We start from the raw sequence: 17,744 nt of genomic DNA on the forward strand, positions 1-17,744 counted from the left end.
ATACGTGACGTGTGTGTGTGTGTGTGTGTGTGTGTGTGTGTGTGGAGAACAATGCACCATGTAGGTCTGTCATCTGGGGGAGGAGACAGATAAGACTCTGGCAGGGCTCAGATGACTGTGCACACAAAGTAACCTTCTGACCTCGTCACAACCTAATGAGCACTAAAGTGCACAGCGAATTTCATCATTTCCACTGCCACAAATAGTCTCACATACACTGACACATACACACACCAGACTGCTCTTTTGTTATGAGACCCATGAGCTCAAACTCTTGTGGGGTTACAGCCTCAAACATCAAAAGAGTTCACTACTCATCAGGGACTCTTGGACAAGGCTGTAAATGGATTCAGATGTGACATTCTCCCAAAGTGCTAATATGTCACGTAACATGGCTCAGCAAGGTAGATGAGAAAGAACTCAAAGGCAATGAAATGATGCCTAATAAGAGAATAATAAACCCTAACTGATAAAAACTACAAACATATATATTGCTATTTCAGTAATGATTTAGATAGCTAACTGGTAGCTGCCCAATGGAAGCACCTGCAAAAACTTCTCCTATGCAACCACCCAATACACACGCACACACACACACACACACACACACACACACACACACACACACACGTACCTGTGGCAGGTTAACAAGGTGGATATATATTAGTCATTTTGCATTATACATGAAAGTATCCTAACAAAATGAACCAAGGTGGTAAGACAGATTATTATTAGTACTGTTATTGTAAGCATCTCTGCAGTATAACATTCAGCATGTAGCACTCTGCCAAGAACAGCAGCTAGATTCACAGACAAGAGGTACCTTTTTTTAAAAGGGGTTATTTTCTTCTTCTTCTTTTTTCTCACCCACTTACTTCCTGCACTTAATAACACATAAAACCCACACACATACACACACACACACCCATTTCCTACTCATTTAAGAAATTTTTATGTATGGGTTGTTTCCAGGTCAAGCCGCAGAGACAGAATTAGACCCTTTCTTGTCCTCCAGTTGTGCTTGTCTCGCTGCATCACTCTTTATCTGTAACACACAGCCATCTCAAATCCACATCATCTAGCCCCGGGTTGCCTGTATTGGACAGGGTTAGCCTATAGTGGTACAGGCAAAGTTTAGTTTCAGCATTCAAGATATTATTGTATAATATGACTATTATTATGAATTTTGTAACAATTAACAAATTAATGCACATATTTAATACCAATGAAATAAATGTTTTTTTTTTATAGCATTTTGTTTATCAGTTTGGTGATTGGTGCTAAAAAGTCGACAGTTTCTCCCTAAAAGGATTAAGAACAGTCGCATCTTAAAAGGTGTAAAATCACAGCTTTTAATGCAATCACTGCTGCATCCACTGAGTTTTAGCCAGTTCAGCTAAAAGTTGACAGCCCCAGCAAAAGAAAAAAAAGCCAGTGAGGGAGGGAGGGAAAAGAAAATTGGAGATGAGGTTAAGAGGTTGAGTGTGGGAAAAGGAGGGGAAGGAGAGGGAAGAAGGGATTAAAGCCTCAGAAGGTATAGCGTTGCTCTGAAAGATGACGGGCTGATGGCTGCTCCCACAGGACTGACTGGAGGAGTAATCCCAGCAAATGGAAGAGTTTAACAGTTACCACCCACTGAGAGAGGAACATAGAGACAGAGACAACCCACACTCACACAAACCACAACATGTACACAGACATGCACACATATGTACACGAACAGCATGTACCACAGACAATAAACTGATGCACAGCTTTGAACCATACAGAAGTTTTTACACACACATTTTTTTTTTTTTTACAACTGTGTGCTAAAATTAAATCATCAGAAAAATAAAATATATACAAATTTGCACAAGCAGACACTAAATGACAAAATCCTCCAGAGTGCATTGGTGGCAGGTATTGTGCTGTAGGGTGTCAGGTGTCCTCAACGTCTAACTTTGAAGCTTTCTGTATGCATCAGCAAAACCAAGGGCCATTGTGCCCTCAGAAGAAAAAAAGGAAAGAAGACAGGACTGAGGGGTTGTTTTCTGCTGCTGTGTCTGTGGCAGACTTGGACTGCTGCAACCCTACTAACACATCGTTTGGTAGGTTTAAGCTGTCTAGCAAGCTCAAATAATTAAAAGTAAAAACAGCCAGAAAAATGCAGACAACAGGAGGCAGACAAGGATGGGATTTAGTGACACTAAAAGATGCTGCCAAGCCACTGAAAAAGCCAATATTTCATTTGATGATTTGACACCACAAATAATAAACAGACAACAAATATTATGTTATTGTCCCTTTTTTTATTCTGAATAAGTAAAAAAACATGTAATGTCTCACAAAATCAAATGAAAAGTGCCCAGATCTCAAATATCATAATAACATTTTTTCATATTGAAATAAAAGACAGAAACAGTCTAATATGCAAGTCCCAGTCTTGTATATTAGATTACTTGTTGGTTGTTCTGTTAAGGACATGTTTGCTATCATCATTGTTCTTTGTAGGATCTGTATTGTTCGCATTCAAAAAAAATGCTTTTACAGTAATCACTGTGGCATTTAAACAGGCGATCTGATGCTGAATTAGTGGATTAGTGAATTGATTTTTCAATTAGTAGAATTAAATGGAAAGCACTGGTCATATATCTCAATTATGCACCATCATAAATAGATGGGCCCTCTCTAGACGCTCTCAGTTTCTCTCTTGCTAACGCAAGTATCTGCTGCTTTCGGTCGTGTATCAGCATTGGATGCCGACCTTTACGTGTGTGAGGTAAAGCAGAAGAAGTTGTTTTTCATCTCAGACACAAACTGATTGTTCCTCTTGATATGATACTTTTAAAAGAGTGTCAAACCGAGCTTCCTCTTTACCTTTAAATCGATTAAGTGATCAAAAAGTTAGAACCACAACCTCAGGGTCAGTGGCTTCAGTGTCACAGTTAGCAAGCAGCTGCTGATCCTGTTGAAGGGCATCAGTGTATAATGTGTAGTTCAAGACTAACCACTCTATCCACAGGTTTAATTTTAATCTTTACCCAAATGTTGTTTAAGCTGAAGAGGGAGTGTTGTCATAGTAACTATAAGCACAGCTGTGATTTGGTGATAGACACGAGAATGGAGGCCAAGTTTTCATATTCAGTATAGGAATATAACCATGTGTGTGATTACTGCTTTAATAAAACAGCAATATTAATTAAGAGCAATAAACAAATAAAAGTCTACCAGTGTTTGATAGCTTCATTTATTCATTTCTGTTTCATGAGCTTTTAACTAGTTTGTGTAGATATACACATCACTGCAGGCAGGACAATGTTTTTTATTTCTCGTGCAGTGTGTGGAATAAGTGACAGTCATTTTGGTGTGTAGTACTGGGTTAACAACTTGATCTGGCAGGAATTTTCTCCATGTTTTTTTTTTTTTTTTTTTTTTTTTGCTGCTGATGGATGGAACTCTATTTTTTTAGGAAAAACTCCACTCCATAAGTGATTGTAATTCACACTCAAAATCATAATCTCTCTGTAGGTTCTTATAAAGCATCTCACCTCTTACATCTATCTGCCTCTCTAACATCTGTAGCAGCTGGTTTACTCCCAGGAGGATGGAGGTATACCAGGAGCTGCCTGTCACAGCTGTTACTCTTATAGCCTGCAGATCGAGGGCTTTTGCACCAGGTGCAGTTTTGCCATGGTACATTTGGAGAGGTGCAGAGTAGACGAGATTTCTTTGCTCCTGAAATATATATTCCCCTCTGATTTCGTTTTGGGGGCGGGGGTGGTTGTCTTTCTTCCAGGGTTCGCTCCCTTCTTTTATTCTCTTTTGCTGAAGGGATGGAAAGAATTTCATTCATAATTTTAATCCTTTGCCTTTACCTTTGCCTCTGCTCTATAGGAAGTTAAGAACTCTTCAGGCTGATTTACTGTAAACAGCTGAGCAACTGTAAGCACAGGATTGAATAAAAATACCCTGAAAAAAAAAATACAGCAAAGTTGGTTCCACTGACTCACGAACCTATGTATGATTGATGGATGGATGGGTGATTTTTTTTCCTATACATCAAAATAAGGACTAATTGTATAATTTAAAAATAAAACCAAAGACAAACAAGCTATCATGAGCTCAACTTACATCACTAATCCATCCACCGTTTTGGTACTACCACTCACTTTTAAAGTAACAGAATAAAGGAATCTAATGTAACACAATTAATATATAACGAATATACATGATCACTGATATGATATCCCTTTACATTAAATAGCAACCAGCTGATTGGGAGATTAAGCAGATTTTTCTCAACTTACAAAGTTCCCTTTGTTCTCACTCTGATGGTACGGAAGTAAAGAGCCTACCAGGTCAAAAGGGTGGAATTGTGTAAACTCGGGTGTGTTCAACAGATTGACATAATATGATGCATTATTTTGGGTGTGATGATATCGGAAACGGTAAAATTTTAATTAGAGTTGATGATCTGGTATCGGCTGATATTCACCATGTTAACTGTAACTGGCTGACTGGTGTACTGGCAAACAAGATTAAATTCACCAGTGGTAATGACATATGATCAGCAGCTGGGTCCCATCAAATTTGATGGTCAGTATTAGCTGGGATCAAGTCACATAAATTGTTATGAAGACTTTGTGTTCATGTAAGAAATTGTAAGTAAATAGTGAAGGAGAATAGAATAAAAACTGTATGGGCCCGAGTGTAATTCGGATGTTGCTTTAGAAAACATCTGCATCAGTTTGTACAGTTAAATAATTTGTTAGCAGAGTTTTGTCAATTAAAAAAAATCTAAATTATACAGCACAAATAGACTGTTCAGCCTTTCTCGTGCGCATACACCAGCAACAGATTGCTCACCTGAAGCCAGTTGGCAAAATGATGACTCTCACTCTAACCATCTCTGTGTAATTGCAGGTGTTTTTGACTCACCTCGCTCAGCAACAGGAGACCAATTAAAACAAGTTAATTGCTGTCTAGAACTAACAAGACTGGGGGCACCACAAGTAATTAATGAGATAACTTTAAATACCAGCAAGAGATTATTTCCATCCCTCATGTGCACACAGAGATATAGGACTGAGCGTGAGTTATGCTCCTATGCTATGCAGGAAACACAGCCTAATCATACAATTAAGGTGTAGTTCTGATTAATGGTTACATTAATGTAACAAGAACATACTGCATTTAACTGCTTATGGCTTACCTTTGGCTAATTTGCATCAGGTGATATATATTGGTGCACAGAGGAGGTCAATTGGTCTTGTATCTTCCTCAAGAGCCAATGGCATATGTCAGTTTTCAGAATGTTACACAGATCTACAACAAAATTAAGTAATTTAATGTCATTTTTTTGCCCCTTGGTCTCCACCTTTCCACCAAATTTCATAAAGTTTAGTTCCATTGTATTTGCTGATTTACAAACAAACAATGAAAACACCTCAGTTGAAGAAGATCAAGCAGAAAAGAAAGTCCACACAGCACAACAGAAAGATGCATCTAAGACTACATGCGAGGCTAAATCATTTCTAGAGGTGTATTCAGAAATTAACAACAGAAAATTAGTTGCTGATGGAAAAAAATGTTTGCTTCAGTTTCTTAACTTTTAGATTTTCTGATTTATTTAGTTTTATAATTTTTTGCATTTCTGGAAAATAAAATATTTTGCGGGTTTCAATTTTTGTTTGTACCAAACCAAATTTTAAATAGCTCATGTTATTTTCTGAGATTTTATAGGTCAAACAATTAAGAGAGAAAATTACGCAGCAGATGCAGCCCTAGTGTTTCTCTTCCAGTTCAACTTGCCGGAGCATATTTTACTTTCCAGAAACGTTTCACAAGTAGATGAATAATTAAGCGAAGCATGGTGAGAAGTGTATAATTTCAGGCTGGATGTTTCAAAGGATCCAAAATATGCGCATATTAGCACAGTAATTTCCTCCTTCATCTCAGAGAGTGTGGGGGTCAGAGCCAAGACTTTCTCCTTTATCTGGAATGGACAGAAGCAAGAAGAAAAAGACTGTGAGGGAAGGAGCAGCCATATATATATGTATATATATATATATATATATATATATATATATATGGATAAATGTGTAGTGTTTTCTATTCTCCTCAAAGAGAGTCAGTGGCTCAAAGAGAGTAGTGGTTTTTATCCTGCTGGGAACGTTTCACACCTGTGCAGGACATCTAATGCACACACACACAAAAGGGTGTTAAATGCAAAAATCACAAACATACACACAGGTGCACACAGTAAAGCTTTCATGTAAAGAAATAAGCATGAAATCTGTGTGGTGTCCCTAAACGAAAGGTCAAATAAAGACAGAATGTAAAGTTTCTCCAGGCAGCAAAACCTTTAATTCACTTCCCCTTTTCCGCTCCTGTCTAAACATTTGCTTTGATAACGGTTAATGGGGTTATGAATTTCCATAACAGAATTCTGTTAGCAGGGGAAAATGTGCACGAACCAACTAGTAGAACAAAGAGGTGAGTGTAATATTTCAAACTTATTCAAATCCATTTATACATGTAAAATATGTGGATATGTGACAAAAATGTCCATTTTATTTCTTGTGCTTTGATGCAAATTACATGTTAACGGCTGTGAAAACACGATATAGTGACCAGAATGTAAGTGCTGTCTGTGTACGCATTTATATAATACATAAAGCCTCCAAAGCTGCTACTTCATAAACTTTTAATCTACAGACAAGACTTAGTTTCACTTTAACAGTCAACGTCCCAAATATTCTTATTAAATTACGATATATAATGCAATATTTGTTTAACATGGGTTACAAAAGCAATAGTCATTGAAAAAGATAAGTCACTCCCTGTTTTTTTCCCTTTATGACAAGCAGCATGTGGCTTTTTAACATGATATCCAGAACACTGCATGCTCATGAGGTAGTTCATGTCCTAAAGTACACCCCCACTTTACCTCCTGTCTTAGTTTGTATTAGAAAATAACCTATAGAATAAACACTATTCTGCAGTGCATAATACCATAAACTTGCGATTGAGACTATAGATTCATAAGAAAAGTCTTTACTGTGGCATTAATTAATTGGGATGTGATGTTATTTCCATACAGTACTACTTTTTGCACCCATAAGCTTACCCAGTGGTTACATCACAAGTATAAGGTAGTATTGGAAGAGTAAGCCAAAACTTACAAAGCTAGTATAATAACATGTAAAAGCTTTATAAGAGTGAAAAAGAAACTAGGCAAAAATAATTTGTTCATACCTAAACTGCAGATTTGGTTCATTATAACAGCTAGAGATAAAGCCATCCTGTCTAGAAAGAATAATAAGCATCTCCTTGACTAAAGGTGCGAGTTATAGCTTCCCAAGGTTATTGCTTCACTGAGTTCATAGGTCAAACCCATAGACTGCTGTTTAACCATAGAGGAAAAAAGGGTTGTTCATGCCTTGCTGAGGCTGGTCTGCTAGGCTGAAAAACATTTTCATATTAATATTACACAAAACAATGAACCTTAACGTTACTTTTATTAAAGGTTGAGAGCGCAAATGTATATTGCGGTTATAAATATCATGAGAGTATTCAGTGGCTTCACTCTCATGATCACATGACACATAACTCAGAGGTCAGAGGTTAGGTCACAGGGGCCTTGTAATTAGTCTGGCTACAAAGCATAGAATAGCATCATACCATGGGCACTGTTTATGGCATCTCACCCCTGACCTATGGCTCCTAGTCTCTAAAATATCCCCGTGGTAGACAGTGGTAAACAGTATACAGGAAAGTGACCTTTCACCCTAGAGTACAGGGGAAGGTCAAAGGGGAGTTACTACCAATACCTCAACATGAGAATTCAAACTAGAATTTAACTTCAATTTTAATTTCATCGGTAAGCGTACAGTGTAGTGCTTAAATCCCAAGAGGGGGAGTGTACCTTAAATCACAAATACTGCAGTAAACGTCGTAAGCCAGCCATTCTTCATTTTTTTTATATTTTGCTAGGAATAAGGGAAATAGGTGCTGTGTTTTAATGAGACACAAGCAAACAAACATTCAAATATATCTTAAAATCCAAAAACAGAGTTCAAGCAATTCTAACAAGCTTGAACGTCAAGGTAGGTAGTCTTCAGGAATAGTACTCCAGGCTTCGTGAAGGACATTCAGAGTTCTTCTTTGGATGTTGGCTGACTTTTGTTCTGTTCTCTGTCAAGATGATCCCACACCACTTTAATAATGTTGAGGTCTGGGCTCTGGGGAGGCGATTCATGACTCCAATCCACTGAGTGTTTTTTTTTATTCAGGTATGCTTTAATGCATTTGCAGTGTGTTTGTGATTATTCCCATGGTTAAAAATCTAGCCTTTACCAATCAGATGCCTTCCAGATAGTTTGCATGGTGGATCTGATGGTAATTCCATGAATTCTGACAAGATCTCCAACACTGCAAGCTGAAATGCAGCCACGGACCATAACAGAGCCTCCACCATACTTTACAAATGGCTGTAGGAACTCATTGTTGTACCTCTCCCGTGAACTCCAGCGTGCATATCAATGTGATTGAACCAAAACTCTCAAATCTGGATTCACTTCTCCATAAGACCCCATACTGCTGCCTACCCTCCCCTTTTGCGTATACTTCTTCTTCTTTTGTCCTCCACTGAGAGATCCCAAGTTTTTTTACTACTAGCTTTTCAGGGATCACTTTGTTAGTGCAAAACTACCATTTTATGCCTGTCAAAGTGTGTTCCTGTAGGCATTTTTTTAAAAGATTCAACTAAAGAAATTATAACAAATAAATAAATCCTGAGTTTTTGTCACAGGCTGCTAGCAACAAAGTGCCTAAAGATGCAATTGGTTCTTTGCTAAGCTGTCTGTTGGATAGACACAATACTGGTTCATCCCTTGAGGTAGGTGCCTTTGTTGTGCTTGAATGAGTCATAGGTTATGTTTAAGTGGCTTAACAAACAAAAAAAAATCCTCTGAAAAGGTGGAAGAACTAAACTGAAAGCTGAAGGTGAGTGTAAACAAAGCCAATGTCAAATAAAGAAATTCAAAAACAAACTATAACAGACCTTCAGAGAGCTTGGACACCACTTAAAAGTGCCTTGGACACAAAACATAAAGAGATAAAGGATAGCTCAAGACTTTTGCACAGTACTGTATGTTAGCTCCATCTTTTAGGCTTACACTAATTTATGATTGCATTTTCATTACGAATCTGAATGTAAAGAAATTTCTTTATACATCAGTTAGGAGACCACAGATCTAAACTAGTATTTTTATTTTCTCAATTCAACAACCAGGAATGGACAAAAGACACAAATGGGTAATGACTGGGAACACAGGTGAGCCCAAAACAATATGCTCAGAGATTAAGGAAACACCCTGATGACCTTTACAGTATCTTCTTGGAGTCCATTTCTCAGTGGAATAGAGCTGTTTATTAGGCAGGGGTGCGGCCATACGTTTTGTGTGCAATTCATAAACACGAATCCGTTAAAGAAAAGCCGGTACAGGCTGTTCGGTTGGAGTGCTGGGCCATACACGTTCTACTGCAGCCTGGGGGAGTAACAGTAAGAACCCTCCTCCAGAAATGTGAACACACTTGTTCTCCTCTGTGGCGTTTCAAAGCACAAGGCTGGATGCCTATTTAAAAAACACAAAAAAACAAAATCACAAGTACAGCATACTCACTCATACAGACACTTAGGCATGCCAGTAAAGTGTCTGTCCCTCTGCTTAGCTTGCATAACTTAGTTAAAAAGAACTAACTGTGAGTCATCCCTATGTGAACACCAGAGGGAAGGCTTTACTATCACAAGTATGACTGTGTAGATGTGGGTGTGTGGCATTGGTTAATAGGCTGACATCTTTCCCTTTCTTTTCTTATATGATGCACACGCAGATACATTCGTCACTGCAACTACTTTAGAGACAAATATTCCTGTAAGACTGGTATTTTGGGGAAGAACACATAAAGCCTCTGAATCTTAAGCACTCCCTTTCAGTGAATGTGCTGACAGCCATTTATTTGTTGGACACTAAAAGATTTCAAAGAATGAGAAGCTGTATAGTGTAAAGGTGACAGTGACAAAAATAAACAAATAAATAAATAAAAATAAATCTTCCAACATGATCTTCAATCAACAGCTAGTTAGAGTCTCTGTTGTTTTTCCATAAAGTTCTTGCTTCCATACCTAGTTTTGTTGGATTCTCCAGCTCCCATGGCATCCCTACCTCAATGTCAGCTGCATTGGTAGTGTCTATTATTCATCACCTCCACTCCCAGGCTATTTATACCAACTTTTACAGCCAGTCTGTCTTTCTGTTCGGCTGGCTGCATCCATCTACTTGAATAGAGCTATCTCAGCTTAGAATTTTAGGCTGCCTCAGAGTTCTTGGCCAGATACAAAATCACTTCAAGTTTAAATGCTTTCCCATTTAAAAGAATATTGCAATCTTAAACCCTGTAAATTCAAGTTCTTTTCATAAAATACTCAGTGCTTTCATTTTTTTTTAACATTTCTAGTACCTGAATGTATTCACTAGCAATATATTTACTATTGAGTAGCAAGCACAGCAACATAAATTTTGTTTCATGTGCCTTGTTAGAGTATATGATTATTCTACTCCACATCTTCAGACCTAAACATTTTATGTATGAATTTAAATTGCACACGCTGCAGCTTGCCTTTGGATTGCTCCCTGAGGCATGGGCTTCACTGAAAGAGCCTCCAATCTCTCATTTACCCACAAGAAGAGTACGGTCATGTCAACTCACATGGGAGCAACTTACATTCAAATGAAAATGCAATTTAAGCAGCCACGCACTTGTTATCGGTAGGCAGAGGTGTGCATACTGTCTGAGATAGAGACACTGTTTGTGTCTGTATGTATTACTCTGTGTGTGTGTGTGTGTGTGTGTGTGTGGGTGGATGGGTAGGTGCTGGTCAGCATGGGTCACAGCTGTTCAGTCAGGTTTCTGGATGAATGGATAACCCAAGATTTTTTAATTTCAGCCCAGCTTCCAATGTGATATTTCAGCAGTTTGACACTCATCGCCTGTGTGACATGTACACAAGAAGTTTATATTTACAGCAAATAGCAATTAATAATTTAAAGTAAGGGTTTTTTCCCTTCTGTGTAGGTCATGATCAGCACCAACACACTAACTTGTGGATGTTCGCCTCCACTGATACATACGTATTCTTTTAGTTTCTTTAAGTAAAAATGCACAAACTGTGTGACAGGATTTTTAATCTTAATAAAAAGACAAAAGCTGTTTGGATTCATTTGTGCTGGAGTACAAAACCAACAGCTAATTGTTACAACTGACTCGCCAAGAGTAAGTGCCCCCTCTAGAGGATGATTGGGGTTATTACACAGTGCAGAATTCAAATTCATCAATTTTATGCGTTGTTACCACTTTGCAGGATTTCCCTGCAGCAAAGTGAAATTTCATTTAGAGCAAGGAAATCACTGTGAATTTCATTTGCAGTAACTTAATTTTAAATTAGATTTACAGCAAGATTTTTCATTGAAATTTGCAATAAAGTTACTGTAAAATTACAGTAACCTGTTTATAGTGTTGTAAATGTGGTTAATTCATTTACAAATTATTGAAATGTCTTTTTAAAGTTGCCTGATTTTGTGTTTTGTACTGTAATGTAGTGGAACATCTAAAGCCAATATTAAGCCAGCTTTTCCCAACCTTGAAATACCTCTCATTGCCTTTGAGATATTTGGAAATAAATTACCTGCACAGATCCTACATCATCATAGGTACTGGCCGTTTTTAACCGGCAGCCTTTACCAATCTGTCATATACATCAACACTCTTAGTTTAAATTCTACATTCATTCTCATTCTACATTTTATTCCCTTTGGGATCAGAAATATTCATATACAAAAACACATAAATGTGTCTATTGTTTCAGTGGCTGACAGTGCCCCACAGGCCTCAATGTGAGCTTGAAGCCATTTATGTTTACGTTGTTTAATGTGTAGGTGCTCTCGATACACAGATTTTGAATGAAAGCCAGGGAACTTCAGTAGAAGAAAACCAAACTATTCAATCGGATAGTTATTTGAGGCGAATGAAATACAGTAATAGTTTCAAGCAATTTTAAGCACATCTGAAATTCACTTTTCAAACCTTGAAAGACAATAAGTTCAAGCACTTTCAAGGATTTCAACAACCCATACGAACCCCCCTGAGATGATGACCTCATGAAGCTCATCGAAAGAATGCCAAGTGTGCAAAGCAGTAATCAAAGCAACAGGTGGCTATTTTGAAGAATCTAAAATATAAAACATGTTTTGAGTTATTTCATACTTTGTACATTCTCATGGAAGGGTATGTATGAATGTAAATGGTCATTAAATTAAAGAAAAAACATAACATGAGGTCTGTCCAAACTTCTGACTGCTAGTACATGTCTTATTTTATATTTAATCTTTCTCACTACTTTTCTTGAACAAGCTAATATAAGAAAAACTTGGAAGCTTTTAACCATAAAATAGTCATTGAAAATTTCAGTGAAATCTATGGTGCCCTTTTCAAATAACTGACTGGTGTTTTATCCTTACATGTTTTAGAGGATCCACACAGGTCAAAAAAGGGCTACCATTTAACTTAAACTACAAGAACACACACACAAAAAACAACTTAGATGAACTATTTATTTTCTTCCGCAAGTATACAATTGTTCATCACTTGTGCGTTACCAATTCTTTGGGATGCTAACCTGGAAACATAAACCCATTCAATACAATTGTCATGAGGAACAAACAGGGCAAAGCATGGCTCATCTACTTGACTGTTGATTAAAAGTCACAGAGAACTGAAAAGGACAAACTGTCACATCAGGTAGCTATATTGGTCTTGTTAAGTGCTCTATGAAAAACAAAACTGAACTCAGTGCTTCATGTTCTGTTAAGTTGATTACTGGGTAATTCCAATGACTCCACAGGCCAGACGTCCACCAGCATTACCGGTCTTCAGGCTCTCTTCATTTCCTCCTTTTCCCAGGTCATCAACCTTCTCGTGGATCTAATAGAAAGGACAAAAAGGTTTTCATAAACAGTTCTCAAAGCTAAGCCACATACAGTAACTTGAGGCTTGCGATCTGGCATATCACTTTCACATACATTGAGAATAAGAGGGAAATGAAAATAAGCAGAAAGGAAATGAACAAAGTGACAAAGGACTGGCATTTTTCACTTACCACCATAGTTCTTCCAATGATGGAGTCAGGACCTGTGAGGGTGATCACCTTGTCTGTAATCTCAATCTTGGCAACATTATCTGCTGCAGTCACATTCCCCAGGTCTCCAACATGCCTGTTTACAAAGGAAAAACAAAACAACCTTGCTTTAAACCAGGGGTGTCAATATGGAAAATATGAAGGAGAAAATATGGAATATTAACTGTATTTTCATAATTTTTACAGCTATTCCTGTTGATATAGGTTTCCCCCGATGATCATTCATACTACAGCAAAGTAATTAAGTACCAGTTAAAAGACAAAGTTAAAAAAGTAAAATATATAAATAAATAAAAATTAAAAGTTCCCACAGTTTTTTCTTTGTTAGTTAATAGGTCCAAAACTTCATTTACTTTTTCTTTTCTGTAAATTAGCAAAAACTTTCTGCTTTATGATTACAGGACAGCTTGGGAAATGAGCTACCACAACCTTTTCTTTAGTTTTACATTTCTTTGCCCCATTTACTACAGCATGTCTGTATCATGTAAATAACTGAAACATACTGTTGAAATTGCACTTCTTTTTCTTATATTAAAATCCCTCAGGATTAAATGTGTAGGTACACTTCTTTACACCAACAGAAAAGGAGAATTTTGCTTAAGATCAACGTAGGCTACATGTGGGCCTTGATGGAAAATGAGTTTAATATCCCTGCTTTAAACCATCCTAATAACTGACAACACAGATGGGAGGTGTCTGTAATCTTGCAACACAATATTAAACCACCTACACTACGGCTCTGAGCCACATGTGTAGTACATATTGCATGGATGCAATATAACCTACAAAAAAAAAAAATCTTAAGATTTAAAAAAAAAATATCCCATTAAGATCGCTCAAGTCTCTTTTATTGCGGTGAATTTTGTTTACATGATACAACACTGCAGAGTGTGACGATGATATATGCTGGCCTTACAGTTAGGATTTATTCCACATAATCTATCCGGTTTGAAATGAGCTGAGCATATTGTTTGTACGTTCCCTTCTCTGACTTTCCTGCGTTGGTTTCAACTGTCACTTTTAATTATCACAGGTTCCACAAACTGGTGACATTTAAGCTTTAAGTTTTGTTCCACTCTGAATAAAAACCACATACAGGCAAATCAAAGCTACAGTCAAACCTAGTGTTACTTGAAAGTATTAAGCATCATCACCTAACACAGACTGCATGCAAAATTATGCAAACTCACCTGAGCTATTTCTATATAGGAGTAAATCTATTAAAATCATTTGCAACTTTGAGTGAACTAAATGACAAGTAATCCAAGGGTATTTTTGGTGTCCCTTAGAATGGCACAGCCATATCACAACAAGGACCCCACCTTTTTTTTCTTTTTTTTGGGGGGTAAATATTGCTCAAATGTCAACCTCTTGACATGATCTGAAGCTTATTTCAAAGCACCCTACTAAATATTTCAGTCCTTTGTAACCATTTACATTAACTTTTATTGTAGCCATTGCTGATGAGTAGTGATGGTGCATGAACTCCTGTGAAATTGTTGAATCTTTCTGGCGAATTGTTTCACCAGAAGGCAAATCACACGAAGCTCATTTGAAATTACTGACATTTACTGGTCATTCAAATTACAGCAGCTCTGCTGTGATAATACATGTGTGCTACATACCAGTAGATATGTACCTCAGAGATTGATTTGAAAAGACGTGTTATTACTGGGAGGTATCATGTCAAAATCCTCCCTAACTGCTGATATTTTTTGCCCTTTTTGTTGATCCATAATGTGCATAAAATTTCCTTGCAACTTCGTGATGATCCTCAGAATGACCTCACATCCAATTCATGCAAAAAAATCTAACTCCCACATCTTTTCAACAGCTCGAATCACATAACAAGGCAGTCAGGCAAGTTGCCACGTGATATTCTAAAGAATACAGGCCTAAACAAAGGTTTCATTTGGACACACCCACTTTGCTTAACAGGCCTTGGGGCTTCAGTGTCAGACATAACATTACTACTAATGAGCAATATAATTACTTTTTATACTGATACTCTTCCTTCAGACTGGACTCACCTTTCTGCATCTTTAGGCCCACCATGATTCTTGTTGTAGGGATTGAAGTGTGGGCCTGCACTAATGCACCCTGGGTAAGAAAATATATATGAAACATATTGAACTATTGCAAATTTAGTCTAGATTACCTAGGTGATGCAGTAACATTATCAAATTCTGAAAATTAAGAAATCCAAGTCTCTTTGGATTTGGATCTCTTTCACACACACAGAGAAACTTACCGTTTGTGTTGTCTCCAAAAGCATGGACATGGAAACCATGCTCACCAGGGGTAAGGCCTTTGATTTCTCCTGTCAGCTTCACAGGGGCTGACTCATTCTAGCAGATCAAAAACACAAATACAAAAGAAGCTCTCAAAGCCAGGTGGCTAGAAGGACGGGAATATTGAATGAAGATTACTTCCATTCAATAGCATGCCCCACCCCAGACAGACATTCCTTATAATAACGTAAGGAGGAAAAACAAAGCTGGGCTGTGGGATTTGGTGCCAAAAAAATAACAGACATTTCAGATCTACTACAAAAGACATACTCTCAAATATAAACTTAAAAAAATCCTATTAAGTTGAACTACAACAGCAGTAATGTTCAATAAGTTTGTTTTAATGCATGGTACAGTTAGCTTAAACTGCACAATCATGCCTTCTGAAAGTTATTACTGGAGGATGCAATGCATTTTCTATGGAAAGGGACAGGTAATCATTCATTACGTCTGCACAGCAGGAAGTCTTCAAGAAAACTACGTTTAAACCTCCAAGCACCTTAAGGCAACTGTTGTGATTTGGTGCTCTATAAATTTAAAATGCACTGAACTGAATTCAAATGATTGGTTACAAATATTACTTATACACTGTAATTTACACACAAAGTTTGATTTGATGTGAATGAGTCCGTCTCTTTGATAGTGGACCATGTGTCTTTGACGGTTGCACAGTGCACTTTACCCTTATCAAGAAGGCCAAATAAACGAAAGGCAACGAAAACAAGGACAGGCAATGACTCGGCAAAAAAATAATGAGCAAATTCGCGTTTGCTCTTGTTTTGATGGATCACAATAATATCGAAGCATTTTGCCGGCTGTTTCGGAGTTACAGCAAAAGCGTTACATACAGAAGTGCTTGCCTGGTAGATGAAACCACATCTGACGGTCTGTTTTAGACTGTCTCTGCAAACGTTGAACTTATGCAACAAGCGTCTTTCTTATACAAACAGCCTGGGCGGGCCTTAAAAAACACACCTTTAACCATTAACACTGCACAGGCTTTAGTGGCCAAAGGTTACTGCTATAGTGACAAGCCAGTGATTTCATATAGCCTGTTAAATGCGTGGTTGACACAAGCAACCTACTTTGAAGTGAAAAGCAACATCCACTGACTATACTGTGCAGAGTAAACTGAGGTTAATTAGCAACGGGGCGGCGTTGAATATGAGACCAGACTGTTAGAAAACCCACGCAAATTTGCACGACTTGTTATTCACAAGCTAACGCGTACCTAGCTAGCAAGCCAACAGCAAGCTAACCATTAAGACAAGCTAAAGAGAGCAGAACTTGGCTAGCTTAGCCGTCGGCGATAACTGTAAGAGCAGGATGTGCATTAACCCTTCTAACGTTTCGCTTTAAAACGGCTAAATGCGTAGTTTGTGGGACGGGGTTTTTTTTCTCAACGTGAACGAAGAATAGCCCGTCTTACCTCCTGTTCAAAATAAACTGTCCCACTAGTGTCGCCAGTTCCCTTCAAAACGCAAACCGCTTTCAGCACCATCTTTGCAGAAGTTTGAGACACGACACCCAGCCTATGAACGCGTGGTCTTGCTTTTGACAAGCGATTACGTATACTGCATAACTAATAGGCGGGTGTATGCTACATCAACCAATCAGAATCAAATAAAATTAAAAATGGCACATTTTGATTGGTCACTGCTAAGATATTGGCTTATCAGACAGATGGGAAAAAAATCTCTACAACCACGTTATAAAAGTAATTAAATATATGAAATACACAGATAAATGAGAAATATTAACTGGTTCAAGAGTAGATCTGACAAAGTTCCCAGTACTTAGAAAATGTCATATGTATCCTTGTGAGTACTACCAGTCAATAGCCTACTAATTGTGTAATAAACTGGTGATGGTGTAGCCCTTCGTTATAGATGTGGTGTAGGTGGAGCTGAACGTTTTATGCAGTTTCTTGTTGCTGTTGTTGACACCTAGAGTAATGGTAAAACAAAGGACATCCTTTGTTAATTCTAAGGTTTTTCGTGTCAGTGCATATCAAAAATTGGTCCTCAGTAGGTCTTGAACTTTCTTAATCACAAACTCATATAAACAACACAACATAACAGCCTCATTAATATTGAACCAGTGTGTGAAAACCTGAGTATATGTTTACTACTGCCATAGGAGTTAAGAGAGTAAATAATCATAATCAAATCAAATTGATTAACTGATCATCAGCAAGTGTGAGCACAGCTACA

At 37.6% G+C, this 17,744-nt stretch overlaps 1 protein-coding gene across 1 annotated transcript; it reads right to left on the minus strand.

Annotated features, from left to right (window-relative positions):
• Positions 1–12,642: 12,642 nt before the first annotated feature.
• sod1 (superoxide dismutase 1, soluble) lies at positions 12,643–17,119 on the minus strand. The gene is made up of 5 exons (XM_003446807.5): positions 16,961–17,119; positions 15,492–15,588; positions 15,271–15,340; positions 13,202–13,316; positions 12,643–13,026 (listed from the first exon to the last, which is right to left on the minus strand). Exons 1-5 carry the CDS (start codon positions 17,030–17,032, stop codon positions 12,919–12,921), a joined length of 462 nt encoding a protein of 153 aa, XP_003446855.1. The 5' UTR covers positions 17,033–17,119; the 3' UTR covers positions 12,643–12,918.
• Between the last annotated feature and the right edge of the window lie 625 nt (positions 17,120–17,744).

This window comes from Oreochromis niloticus, linkage group LG10 (genome assembly GCF_001858045.2).
Source record: "Oreochromis niloticus isolate F11D_XX linkage group LG10, O_niloticus_UMD_NMBU, whole genome shotgun sequence".
In the NCBI taxonomy this organism is placed as follows: domain Eukaryota; kingdom Metazoa; phylum Chordata; class Actinopteri; order Cichliformes; family Cichlidae; genus Oreochromis; species Oreochromis niloticus.